Raw genomic sequence first — 14038 nt, 5'->3', positions numbered from 1 at the left:
GTGGTTTAAGACTAAAATGATCACCGGGAATTCCTGCACATTAACGTTGTCGAGAAGAAAGGCTTCCGCGATCCGATTGCATGTCCCGAGCCCTGACACACAGAGACATGTCGCCCAACTGAATGCGCAACTATGGAACTGTACAGTGAAGCAGCCGCCTCCCTCGTTAGTTTCAGTCTACAGCCGACACAGTTAATATAACCACCGCATGGACAGCGTTTAAATAAAGCCTCTAATTCTTATTATCCTAAGGGCTTTGATGCAAATTATGAAATCTAAACATAACGTCGGCAGTGATGGTGCTTAAAGGCCCGGACACACCGGCCCGATAATCGCCGTCGTAGAGTCTGGAGGGGGCGGGGAAACTAATCTGTTTGGTGTGTGCCGTGAAATCGGTCGTCGTAGATGTCGTCGGGCAGTCTTTCAGTTGGAGCAATTTGATTTGTGGAGGGCTAGCGAATCAGTGAAGCCCGGAAGTGAGGCGGGTAGCACAAACAGCTAACAACAGTTAGCCATCGTTTTAATGTGTTTGTTTGTTTTGTTCAGCGAGTACTCACATGCATCAACCCTTGTTGACTGCTCAACACCATGCTCGACACTCTCTGCTAAAAATGGTGCTCTTTATAGTCCATATAAATACGTATTTCTATCAATGTTTATGGTCTAGAGAGCTGTCCCATCATTTCCGGCTTCCGTATTTTTTCGGGCCACAATACAGATTAGCGCCGCCTGTTGTTATGGAGACATTACGTCCCGCGCAAGCGCAGAGCGTACGGAAAGTCAGCAGTCGGCTTGGTGTGTTCTTTGCATTTTTTTGGCCGCGACGGGAAGACTGGAGCTGCCTGAATCGGCAAACTCCATTTTCGGGTAGTCGGACTGGTGTGTCCTGGCCTTTAAGGACAGCGCAGTAGGCAAGCTCTCCTCAGCACTTCAATTGCCGCAGCAAAAAAGCCACAGTAAAAGTTGATCGCTTTGTGGATCGCAACATAATGAGTCGAGGCTTTGAATTCAATGCTGGGGATGTTGAGCTCTTTGGCGATTTCCCGTGCCTTTTTATAGCCTACTATAGTCTCAGCCCACCGCGTTCTCTCTCCCAGCGCAAAAACGCACATCCCAGCCGCTTCAGAGCGCACAACCAGTGTGTCACTCGAAAATAAGAAAAGTAACAAGGTGGACACAGGCCCTTAAGCTGAATGATCGCTCTGGTAACAGGCATTCCCTTACTGGACGCCGAATATTAGACCCCAAATATAAGACGACCCGACTTTTTACGACCTATTTGTAGGGGAAACCCCCAGTCTTATATTAAAACCATCACCGCTGCATGTAACACTATTACATTGGTGAAGTTTGTATTTATCAATGTAGCGAGTTGCGAGACAAGTGCAGGCTGAGCACCCCCTGCTGAGAATATGTTCCCGCGGCTATGTGCGCGTCTGTTTTATGTTGGTGAGCCTGAGTATATTTTAGAGAAGTTTCACATTAGGCCAGCCTATTATGTGGCCTAGTGACGCGCCAAGTCCCTTTATTTATTTATTTATTTTTGCCTCGCACCCGGCCGAGAGTCAAGCAGCTCCGCCGGGCGGAGTCCGCCCGACAGCATGTCATTCAAATAGGCTGCTGCATCCAAATCATCCCGCAATCACCAATTTCATACTGGAAAAGTTGCCAGCGTGTCTGCGCACAGCAAAGGAGATTTAGGCTATTATTGTTATTATCTTGTCACGCAAGAGAGACGATAAACAAACATAATGGTCAGTTATCATTTAGATTAGATGGCAAGTTGATAAGGCAGATTCTTTGGAACAACTAAAAAAGGCAAAAGTTGATGATGATGTGAACAACTTGTTCACCCCCCACTGCTGTACAGACCCTAAATAAACGTGCCACACCGAGTTTTAATGAAACACACACAGAATCTCTTTTCTGGCTACGTTATAGTCTATAGTGCAGCACCCCCACATATTGGTCAAGCCCCTCCTTAGTCCCAGTGGAGAAAAAATCCTGGCGCCATGCTTGTCGTACAGCCATCACAAGGGTTTGGAGCATTTACTTACATTCCATCAGATTTAAATATTTTCATATCAGCAGTTTTAGCATCACCAGCGTCTCCAATACAGAAATATGGGAACAGTTTCTCAGTGAAAGTTTCTGTGTGAGTGTAGATGTGAGTCTTGTCTTCAGGGTTGTAGAAGGACACCTCCCCCCTGTCATAGTCCAGCTGGACTCTGATCCTTTGGAGACTCTTCTTCACTGTGATGGTCTGACTAGCTCCATTAGTGTATTCTCCACCACCATGCCATAAACACCAGATCCCATATTCTGGTGAGATTAATATCATTCCCTTCCTGTCAACTGACTCTTTGGCCAAACCTATATTCCATTCAGGATGGTCTCCCACCTCCACCTCCCAGCTGTGTTTCCCTGAGCTGAAGCCTTCAGAGCCAAGAACACCGGCATAATAAGTGTGTCTCTCTGGATTGTCAGGAAACTGCTTCTCTGTGTCTCCATTTCTCACACTGGTCAGATCATCAGACAGATAGAGCCAGCGGTTTGCAGTGTTTGGGTCCAGAATGACCGGACTGAAGTGGACCTTCATCTTCTCCCAGACCCTGAAGGACAGGTTGCCAAGGTGTTTGGCCACATCTATCAGAGCTCCAGAGACCAGCTGTGGATCTGACACTGAGCTCTGGACTCTGGCTCTGGTCTGAGTGGCTTTATAACTGCTGAGGAATGGCACGTTGTGTTTCTGCAGCTCTTCTTCAACAGCAGAGATACTGTCTGACAGAGAGGAGATCTGCTCCTCAATCATCTTCATCTCTCTGCCGAGAGTCTTCCCCTTCTGCTCCTCTTCCTCCCTCAGAGCTGCCAGTCTGGACTCCTCTTCCTCTTTCAGGAACTGCTGGAGCTTGTTGAACTCTGCTCTGATCTGCCTCTCTGTGGACAACAGCTGCTTCTTGGAGTGTTGAAACACTTCATTGTACGATTGTTTCACTTGTTTGTATTTGTCCTTCTTGTCCCGTAGAGACATTAAGTCAGATTTCAGCTGGTCCTTCAGGCCACTGACTGCTTGTTCTACAGGAACCACCTTGTGACTCTGGTGGAGAGAAAACTCACAGACGGGACACACAGCTCTCTGCTCGTCCTCACAGAACAGTTTAGGCTCTTCTTGATGTTTACACACCACCTCCACCTTCTTCTCTCCTTTCTCACTCTCAGATGATCCAGTTTTCGGTCTCCCAGCAAACAAGTCAGCCAGATCCTTCAGATTAAAGTTTACAAGAGGATGGCCCTTTGAGGATTTTCTTTTACAAATGGGACAGTTTTTGTTCTTAGCTTGTTCCCAGAATGTTTTCAGGCAGCTTGAACAGAAGCTGTGGTTGCAGCTCAGAGACACAGGATCTCTGAAAGTCTCTGAACACACATGGCAGTTCAGGAAACTTTCCAAAAGAGCTTTCTCAGCCATTTGATATTGGATGTATCTTTCAGTAGCAGGACTCACCAAGTTACAGTCTCTTCACTTTTCTACTATATTCCAAATGTATGTTTTCCAACAGGGATGTCACTCCGTGTAATGGCGACTCCGTACTGATCAACAATGTTAAAATCTACTTTCATTCTCATTCACCTCTGTCACGTGGTAAATGATGAACACCTGGTGTGCTGCGATGTCATGTTGTCACCAGCAGATGGTGATGTCCGGATATCTATCAGTCAGATATTGCACTTTTAATTCAGGGACACTTTACTTAGGTATCTGTAGGTATCTGTGTGAAACAAACACAAAACTAAAATGGGTAAAACAAATCTGATTGATGGTTCCTTTTCACTAAATAAAGAACGTAAAAGCAAGGTGTTTTATTTGCCTTCCTCCAGTGAGGACTGAACATTTCAACGCGCTGACTGACATCAAACCAGTTAGACAACATTTTTTGTTGTTTCGCTCATCTCGGCATGACTGTGTTCATTTCACCCAGTTGAACTAAATACTGAACTTTCTCTTAATGTGAACTAACAGTAATCAAAGTTATTCAATCGTTTCATTTGCTTTTCTTATTATTTCCTATCATTGCAAGTCAAAGCGGCAAAATGTGTGTAGCTACAGATGATTTTGTATAACATTATTTTCCAAAAGCATGAGAGCTATCTTGTTACAATTGCTAGTTTTCAAAACGTTGTGTTACAGTATATTTTAAAATGTAGCAAAAACAATTCTAATTAAAAAGTAATTCAATCTGGGGGAGCCCGTGGTGTAGAGGTTAAAGGGTATGCTCAGCTCGTGGACCCGGGTTTGAGTCCGGCCCGGGTTGTTCTTTGCTTGTCATTCCCTTCTCTACCCTGTTTCATCTCAGTCTCAAAACGTTCTAATAAAATGAAAAAAATGCAGAAAAAAAATCTTAAAAAAAAAAAAAAATCTTCAATCTGAATGTTTTTGATTTTACTTTCTGGTACATTCCGTTCCTCTCATTATTTCTCTTTAATGTCTTTTTAACATTAAGGATCATAACATGTTAGTTTCTCAACATGCATAATGTTCTGTTAATGTCTTAAAGAAACGAACAAATGGGTAACAAATATTATTGATGTTGCTTTTGCACTAATTAAAGAAAGAAACATATTTTTAAACACCACAAACAAGGTGAGGTGTTTTCAACTGACACCAAACCAGTTTGAGAATTTTTTTTTGTTGTTGTCCTCAAATATCATGTTTTTACTACATTATCAAAAAACACATTAAAAACATACTAAAACTCTACCACAATAATTTTAATGTCAGTTTATTTTGGTTTTCTGGAAACAGTTGCTCTTCCTTTGGTGCACTCAAAACCTAAAACTTTTTTTAGACACAAATGCTATGACCCAACATAATCAAGTAAAATGTAGTTTAGGTCACAACAGAATCATATTGTTTCACAGTCATATAGTTTCGCATGAATTTTGCAGTCATACAACACATGATGCTGATGCATATCCAACAGAGGAGCAACCCAACCTGTTCAGGAAACAATAATAATGTGGTAGACAGAGGGTCCTTTGTTCAAAGTGAACAAACTGTGAGCAAAACGTGAACCTTGTCTCCATCTTGTGATGTTTATGGGAAAAGTAATTATACATGTGAGCATGCACACTATACATTCAAAAATGTTAGTGACATCATGCATATGTGAGCCTGATGTCCCTAAAACTATACTATTAAGGAGTTACTCAATTAATTAAACATAATGGTGGATTTATAATAAATAATTTTGTCTTCTTGGAAATGTTGATACACTTCTACATCACACAGTCCTACTTACAGTATCAACTTGTTCAAAGAACCAAATCTTTAGAGAAAATCTGTATTCTCCTCAAGCGCAAATCCGTTTAGACACTACATATGTGGTTGTACAACCCTCAGGGCTCCCTCTCCTCAATGAGGCTATCTCACAGTCCTGAGCATCAAACTGTCCGTACTTCATATTACAGAACTTATCATCTTTTATTTATTCCCTCGGGATAAATAAAGTATATATCTATCTATCTATCTTCTGCAATGCTTCTGCTTGTGCGTTTTTTTCAGATACAAAGAGTATATTAAGGAGATTTGTGTGATTTATAATAATTTTAAGCTCTGAACTGCCTTTCTTTAGTTAATTATCATGCAGTAAAGTTATTGGAGGGTCAAGTTTAAGCATTTTTTATATTTGATATCAGGCTGTTTCTAATTATCATTGAGGTACAAACCGGTGTGAGAATCAATACGACTCCATCAAAATTAAACAAAATGCTCAACTCTTTTCAAAGAAGCCATGCTTTATTCCTCATGTTTTCTGCTATTCAGCCTTCCTAGTAGTCATCGTGGTGGTATGGTATGAGGTTCAGATACAGTTGGTTAATTTGTCATGTGACTTTCCAAAAGAAAATGTTAATATAATCGGTTCAAATTGATCATTAATGTTGGAAAATGTGACCGTTAATAGAGTAGAATTAATTTTGTAAAAGCTTGTTGTAAATGGACCTTTAGAATGTTTTACTATTTTGTAATTTGTATCTTCTTTTGTAAAATAATGTGATCAATTTACAGATGTTTGTAGAAAAATGGAAACAAACTCTTATACAAATATTTTAATAAAAACTGGTTGTGATTTAATTGCACATGTGAAAAAGCATCCATCTGATGCACAGTGTAAAAAAATATAGTTGATTCAATGATAATTTAAAAAAACATATTGAGCTACATATGCTACTTTTTGATTTATGTTGATTAAGAACTGGACATTGCTATCATTCATCTTATTGACATGTATACACTGCAAAAAGTATCACATATGATGTGAAGAATCACAGAGCATTTACAAGACAAGAAAAAAGAAACATTAAAAGTAAACTGATGTCTGGTGATGATAAAAATTAAAGAATCAATCAAAGACAAGCAGAATACATTTTTGTCTGTACAAAAGAAAGTTTGTACAATTTTCCTAAATTCCTGAACATTAAAGCCACTAAGAGTAACATGGCACGTTGGCGTCCCCTTTGGACAAAAGCGGTAGTATTTTTACGACGCCCGCTGTCGCAAAGCTGTTTTCTAGCTCGTGCCAGGCGTGCGAGTGTGAACTGAGAAGGGCGCAATATAGTGCATGTCCGTGTGTTGAAAGTGTGAGGACTCTTTTCGGCTCCGTGAGAGTGGTTTTGACACTGCATCAACTAATGCTAGTCAGTGCTACACACACCTGATTGCAATGAGTTGATGCAGCAGCGTCACCTAACTACTCTCTCTCACGGAGCTGAAAGATTACGTGTCCTCACAGAAAGCGAATAAACGAGAGACGGCAGTTAGTATGGATCACGATGAGGTAATGTGTTTGTGTTGTTGATGTAAATAATGACTATTTCAGATAATGGTTATCTGATGATGGTAAAGCAAAGCAAACTTTGTGCAACCGCTCATTCATTTAGGAGTAAACACTGCAGTCTAGTTTCGCTCTCGTGAAATTGTATACACGTTGCTTGGCAACGCCCTCGTCCCGCCCGTAGCCTATATCACTCTCCCTTTTAGCTTTTCTTCATTGCATTCTCTTTTTTTTCTTTGATGGTTCAGCCCCGTTATCAGTCATTATGAAGACAAATAACTGTCTCAAACAAGGCTCCCGCTCCCCTTCCTTCACCTGGAGGGATAGGCTTCTCAAATCACGTTGCAGCGCCACACTGAAATCTGCGACCAATACGGATATGTGACCATAGAGCCTGCACGAGCGAACCGAAAATCGGACTGGGTGTGCGACCAGACCAAAAGCAGTAATAAAAACTATATAAAAACGTCTTTCTTTGCACTGATGGTCTCGTTTGCTGTTAAAGGTAATTTATGATTATCAGAGGAAACATGAGGCTGTTCAAAAGATATTTAAATGTTACTCGTAGCCGCTTTAATACAAGGGAACAGCTTCAGAAATTTTGATAACAGCCGTTTTAGCTTCACCAGCCTTTCCAATACAGAAATATGGGAAGAGTTTCAAAGTAAAAGTATCTCTGTGAGTGTAGATGTGAGTCATGTCTTCAGGGTGGTAGAAGGACACCTCCCCCCTGTCATAGTCCAGCTGGACTCTGATCCTCTGGAGACTCTTCTTCACTTTGACAGTCTGACCAGCCCCATTAGCATATTTTCCATCACAATGTGTCAAACACCAGTTCCCATATATTGGTGAGGCAGCTATGTCCCCCTTCCTGTCAACTGACTCTTTAGTCAAACCTATATTCCAGCCAGGATGGTCTCCCACCTCCACCTCCCAGCTGTGTTTCCCTGAGCTGAAGCCCTCAGAGCCAAGGACATCTGCATACCTAACAAATCTATCTGGATTGTCAGGAAGCTGCTGCTTTGTGTCTCCTTGTCTCACACTGGCCAGATCCTCAGACAGATAGAGAAAGGGGCTTGCAGTGTTTGGGTCCAGAATGACAGGACTGAAGTGGACCTTCTCCTTCATCTTCTCCCAGACCCTGAAGGACAGGTTGCCCAGGTGTTTGGCCACATTTATCAGAGCTCCAGAGACCAGCTGTGGATCTGACACTGAGCTCTGGACTCTGGCTCTGGTCTGAGTGGCTTTATAACTGCTGAGGAATGGCACGTTGTGTTTCTGCAGCTCTTCTTCAACAGCAGAGATACTGTCTGACAGAGAGGAGATCTGCTCCTCAATCATCTTCATCTCTCTGCCGAGAGTCTTCCCCTTCTGCTCCTCTTCCTCCCTCAGAGCTGCCAGTCTGGACTCCTCTTCCTCTTTCAGGAACTGCTGGAGCTTGTTGAACTCTGCTCTGATCTGCCTCTCTGTGGACAACAGCTGCTTCTTGGAGTGTTGAACCACTTCATTGTAGGTTTTCTTCACTTGTTTGTATTTGTCCCTCTTGTCCTGTAGAGACATTAAGTCATATTTCAGCTGGTTCTTCCGGTCACTGACTGCTTGTTGTAGAGGAACCACCTTGTGACTCTGGTGGAGAGAAAACTCACAGACAGGACACACAGCTCTCTGCTCGTCCACACAGAACCATTTAGTCTCTTCTTGATGTTTACTGCACACCACCTCCACCTTCTTCTCTCCTTTCTCGATCTCAGATGATCCAATTTTCGGTCGCCCAGCAAACAAGTCAGCCAGATCCTTCAGATTAAAGTTTACAAGAGGATGGCCCTTTGAGGATTTTCTTTTACAAATGGGACAGTTTTTGTTATTAGCTTTTTCCCAAAAATGTTGCAGACAGCTTGAACAGAAGCTGTGGTTGCAGCTCAGAGACACAGGATCTCTGAAAGTCTCTGAACACACATGGCAGTTCAGGAAACTTTCCAAAAGAGCTTTCTCAGCCATTTGATATTGCATTTATCTTTCAGTAGCAGGACTCACCAAGTCTGTCTTTGTTTTTACTATATTCCAAATGTATGTTTTCCAACAGGGATGTCACTCTGTGTAATGGCGACTCCGTACTGATCAACAATGTTAAAATCTACTTTCATTCTCATTCACCTCTGTCACGTGGTAAATGATGAACACCTGGTGTGCTGCGATGTCATGTTGTCACCAGCAGATGGTGATGTCCGGATATCTATCAGTCAGATATTGCACTTTTAATTCAGGGACACTTTACTTAGGTATCTGTAGGTATCTGTGTGAAACAAACACAAAACTAAAATGGGTAACACAAATCTGATTGATGGTTCCTTTTCACTAAATAAAGAACGGCAAGTCAAGGTGTTTTCTTTGTTTTCCTCCAGTGAGGAGTGAACATTTCAACTGACTGACACCAAACCAGTTAGACAACATGTTTTGTGGTTCTCCTCATATGTCGGCAGGACTGTGTTCATTTCACCCAGTTGAACTAAATACTGAACTTTCTCTTAACGTCAACTAACAGTAATCAAAGTTATTCAATCGTTGCATTTGCTTTTCTTATTATTTCCTATCAATGCAAGTCAAAGCGGAAAAATGTCTGTATGATTTTGTATAATTTTTTTTTCCAAATGCATGAGAGCAATCATAATAAAATTAATAGTCTTCTAAGCATTGCGTAACAATACATTTAAAATGTAGGAAACAAAATTCCAATATAAGAGTCCTTCAATTGGTGTTTTAATTTTACTTTCAGGTACATTTTCTCTCATTCTTTCTCTTAAATGACTTTTTAACATTAAGGGTCACAATACGTTAGTCAATGTCATTAAGAACAACGAAATATTAGTTCAGTGATTCATAGGAAAGCTAAATCTTCATGCATTTTTCAGTTGATACAGTAAATGTTTGAGTTGTAAAGAAAAATGCAGACACTGCTATTTTTTTGAACAGTCTAATATTCCTTTTTCTTCACTTTCTGTAAAGATGAAGAAACATTTGACAAAAGTTTCTTCATATTTGGATTTGGAATAGAATGTGCAATGTCCCCAATGCATTTGCGTGTTTGGAAATAAAAGCTATGATACGGATTTTGATCTTGCCTCACTTTTTTAAACACACTGCTATTATTTTGAACACAACTGTAGTTGGACTAAAACCCAACCTCTCTCTTCATGTAAACTAACAGTGATCGAAGTTGTTAAGTTGTTTTATTGGCTCTTCTTATATTCTATTGTTCATCACAAGTCAAATACTTTATCAAATATTTTGCAAAAGCATGAGAACAAGCTAAAAAATATGCTAGTTTTATTTAAAAAATTACCGTTAATGTAGAAATGTAAAAAAATACAATTTTCATGAAAAGTCTGTGTACCTGTGCATTTGTTTAACATTCTGGAACTTTTTCTTTTTCTCTCATTCTTTCTCTTGACGTTTTTCTTAACATTAATCATAACACGTTAGTTTATCTCACCATGCATAATGTTCTGTCAATGTGTTCAATATGTTTGGAATGAATAAGTATGAAAATTAAAGCAGACTAGACTATTTGAGACTTTACTTTTGAGGAGTGAATAGACCAATATATCATGTTTTTACTACATTATCAAAAAAACCATTGAACACATACTAAAACTCTAATACAATAACTTTTATGTCAGTTTATTTGTGTTTTCTTGAAACAGTCACTCTTCCTTCAGTGCGCTCAAAACCTAAAAACATGTCTACATGATACTTTTTCTGACACAAATGCTATGACCCAACATAATCAGGTAAAATTTAGTTTAGGTCACAACAGAATGATGTTGTTTCACAGTTATATATTTCCCATGAATCTTTCAGTCATACAACACATGATGCTGATGCATAATCCAACAGAGGAGCGACCCAATCTGTTCAGGAAACAATAATATGTATGTAAAGAAGTGACAGAAAGTAGAGAGGGTCCATTGTCCAAAGTGAACAAACTAAGCAAAAGAGGACTTTGTCTCCATCTTATGGTGTTTATGGGAAAAGTTACACTTCCATGTGAGCATACTGTAAACACACTGAACATTCAAAAACTTCATGAAGTACCTTACTACATTCATGAAAACTAATGGTGGATTTATAATTAAACAATGTGGTCTTCTTGGAAATGTTGATACACTTCTACATCACACAGTTCTGCTGAGTGAGTCGACTTGTTTAAAGAACCAAATCAACCTTAAGAATTTGTATATATTGTAATTTTTAAAGTAAAGGCATGTGACCATTTGACAGATGTGTGTATCAAAAAAGGAAACAACCTCCAACACAACATTCTGAAACAAAACTGTGATTTAATGACACATCAAGAAGCATCCATCTGATGCACAGTTTATAAACAATAAAGTTGATTCAATGTAATAAGAAAAAAACACATATTAAACTAAATAATACTATGTTATTTCCTTTGTGTTTGGTTTAAGATATTGCTATTTATCATTCATATTATTCATTACATTACACTGGAGAAACATTTCATACATTAAAAATCACTTAAAAAAGATGTAGCCTATATAAAAACGTGTTTGACAAAGAATCAAACAAGAGATTAAAAAGTGATCCAAAGAGCCCAAAACATCACAAATTGACAAAGTGATGACTGACTCTAGCTACTTTACACTGTTGTTGGACTAAAATACCATAACCACCGTTCATATACTGTACAATATTTTGTCTTAAATAGAAATTACTAAATTCATCATGGCTAAATATCGTTCTAATTTAAATTTTGTCGTATAACAATGATTTTTATTTACATGTTTGTACAATGGGTTGGATGGAAACAATAAACTGAGATAAAAACAATTTGCACAATTCATTTCAGACAAGTGAGTCAGTTTATAAAAAATATATACTTGACCCTCAGCAACAACTCATTAAACAGAACAACCAATCAGAACCAGAATGTGGTTTGATACACATTTCCACTTAGTATCTGTTTGATGTGCAAAAAAAATAAATTAAAATATGCTATCAACTCATCAGAAAATCCAGAAATCTGACAAACTAAAACTTCTCGTCTTATGATCATCAAAGTTGCAGACTCACTCAAAGACAAGCACACGTGAGGTTTCGCACTGCTCTAATTTGCACTGTGGGTGGTGAGCACCACCCTAATTTCGTTGTACTGTTTTGCACTATGACAATAAAGTCTGAAATCTGAAATCTCAATTGATTGTACAGGCATCTTGAGGCTTTGGAGCATCTACTTTCATTCCATGAAAAAAATCTGCTTGACAGATTTTGATATCAGCAGTTTTAGCATCACCAGCCTCTCCAATAGTGAAATAAGGGAAGAGTTTCTCAGTGAAAGTGTCTCTGTGAGTGTAGATACGAGTCATGTCTTCAGGGTGGTAGAAGGACACCTCCCCCCAGTCATAGTCCAGCTGGACTCTGATCCTCTGGAGACTCTTCTTCACTGTGACGGTCTGACCAGCTCCATTACTGTATCTTCCATTACAATGACATAAACACCAGATCCCATACTTTGGTGAAGAATCTATCTCCCCCTTCCTGTCGACTGACTCATTAGCCAAACCTATAATCCAGTCAGGATGGTCTCCCACCTCCACCTCCCAGCTGTGTTTCCCTGAGCTGAAGCCCTCAGAGCCAAGGACATCGGCATACTCAGTGAATCTCTCTGGATTGTCAGGAAGCTGCTGCTCTGTGTCTCCACGTCTCACACTGGTCAGATCATCAGACAGATAGAGACAGTCGGCTGCAGTGTTTGGGTCCAGAATGACCGGACTGAAGTGGACCTTCTCCTTCATCTTCTCCCAGACCCTGAAGGACAGGTTGCCCAGGTGTTTGGCCACATCTATCAGAGCTCCAGAGAACAGAGGCTGTGGATCTGACACTGAGCTCTGGACTCTGGCTCTGGTCTGAGTGGCTTTATAACTGCTGAGGAATGGCATGTTGTGTTTCTGCAGCTCTTCTTCAACAGCAGAGATACTGTCTGACAGAGAGGAGATCTGCTCCTCAATCATCTTCATCTCTCTGCCGAGAGTCTTCCCCTTCTGCTCCTCTTCCTCCCTCAGAGCTGCCAGTCTGGACTCCTCTTCCTCTTTCAGGAACTGCTGGAGCTTGTTGAACTCTGCTCTGATCTGCCTCTCTGTGGACAACAGCTGCTTCTTGGAGTGTTCAACCACTTCATTGTACGATTGTTTCACTTGTTTGTATTTGTCCCTCTTGTCCTGTAGAGACTTTAAGTCAGATTTCAGCTGGTCCTTCAGGCCACTGACTGCTTGTTCTACAGGAACCACCTTGTGACTCTGGTGGAGAGAAAACTCACAGACAGGACATAAAGCTTTCTGCTCGTCCTCACAAAACAATTTGGTCTCTTCTTGATGTGTACTACACACCTCCTCCACCTTCTTTTCTTCCTTTTCACTCTGAGATATTTCAGTTTTCTGTCTCCCAGCAAAAGAGTCAGCCAGTTCCTTTAGTGCAAAGTTCACAATATAATCCTTGGAGGATTTTCTTTTACAAATGGGACAGTTTTTGTTTTTATTTTGTTCCCAAAATGTTTGCAGGCAGCTTGAACAGAAGTTGTGGTTGCAGCTCAGAGACACAGGATCTCTGAAAGTCTCTGAACACACATGACAGTTCAGGTAACTTTCAAGCTCTGCCATTTTTCTTTATTTTCCAAATTGTTTTTTAATTGAAAGACTCACCACATTTGACTTCAAATCAGTTTGCCTCCTACAATCCTCTTATGTGCATTATTTGATAGAAATCCCCCACAGTGCTCTTGCGACGTGTCTCAGTTCAACAATGTCAGATTGTCTTTCAATTTTACCAACCTCTCTTGTTTGGTTAATCTTTAATTGTAATAAATCCAGCTCTATATGTTTATTACCAGAGGAGATAACGAAAGGCCCATGAGGGGTTGATCGGACTCATGATCTGTGAAAATGTAGTCTGTCACACTGAAAGGAAGGTTGTATTAAATTTAAATTAAAACATACTTTGTCACATTGACAACAAAGAAAGTGTTGAAAGCACTGATGATGTGAAGACCACTGATAGCTACAAACTTCTTTAAGATGACACCTCATTATATAATCTAAGTCAGTGTGTAGTTTGTCTCTGCATTAATGTTTGATTCATTCTTATCAATATTCAGGATTTTTTTCTGAAACATTTACTGCATCTGTTGAGTCGGC

The 14038-nt window shown here is 40.1% G+C and overlaps 2 protein-coding genes across 2 annotated transcripts; both read right to left on the bottom strand.

Moving 5' to 3' along the window:
• Nucleotides 1-1945: 1945 nt before the first annotated feature.
• LOC307256745 (uncharacterized protein) lies at nucleotides 1946-8828 on the bottom strand (the record flags this gene model as incomplete). Its single annotated transcript, XM_080035835.1, has 2 exons — nucleotides 1946-3482; nucleotides 7411-8828. The coding sequence occupies 2 exons, from the start codon at nucleotides 8826-8828 to the stop codon at nucleotides 2054-2056; spliced, it is 2847 nt and encodes a 948-aa protein (XP_079891961.1). The 3' UTR covers nucleotides 1946-2053.
• A 3212-nt stretch (nucleotides 8829-12040) lies between these two features.
• LOC307256735 (nuclear factor 7, brain-like) lies at nucleotides 12041-13504 on the bottom strand (the record flags this gene model as incomplete). Its single annotated transcript, XM_080035821.1, has 1 exon — nucleotides 12041-13504. The coding sequence occupies one exon, from the start codon at nucleotides 13502-13504 to the stop codon at nucleotides 12041-12043; it is 1464 nt and encodes a 487-aa protein (XP_079891947.1).
• Between the last annotated feature and the right edge of the window lie 534 nt (nucleotides 13505-14038).

Source organism: Ammodytes marinus, assembly GCF_949987685.1.
Source record: "Ammodytes marinus genome assembly, chromosome: 2".
Lineage (NCBI taxonomy): Eukaryota > Metazoa > Chordata > Actinopteri > Uranoscopiformes > Ammodytidae > Ammodytes > Ammodytes marinus.
Note: the sequence above shows the minus strand (reverse complement) of the source record. Positions and strands in the feature narration are given on the sequence as shown.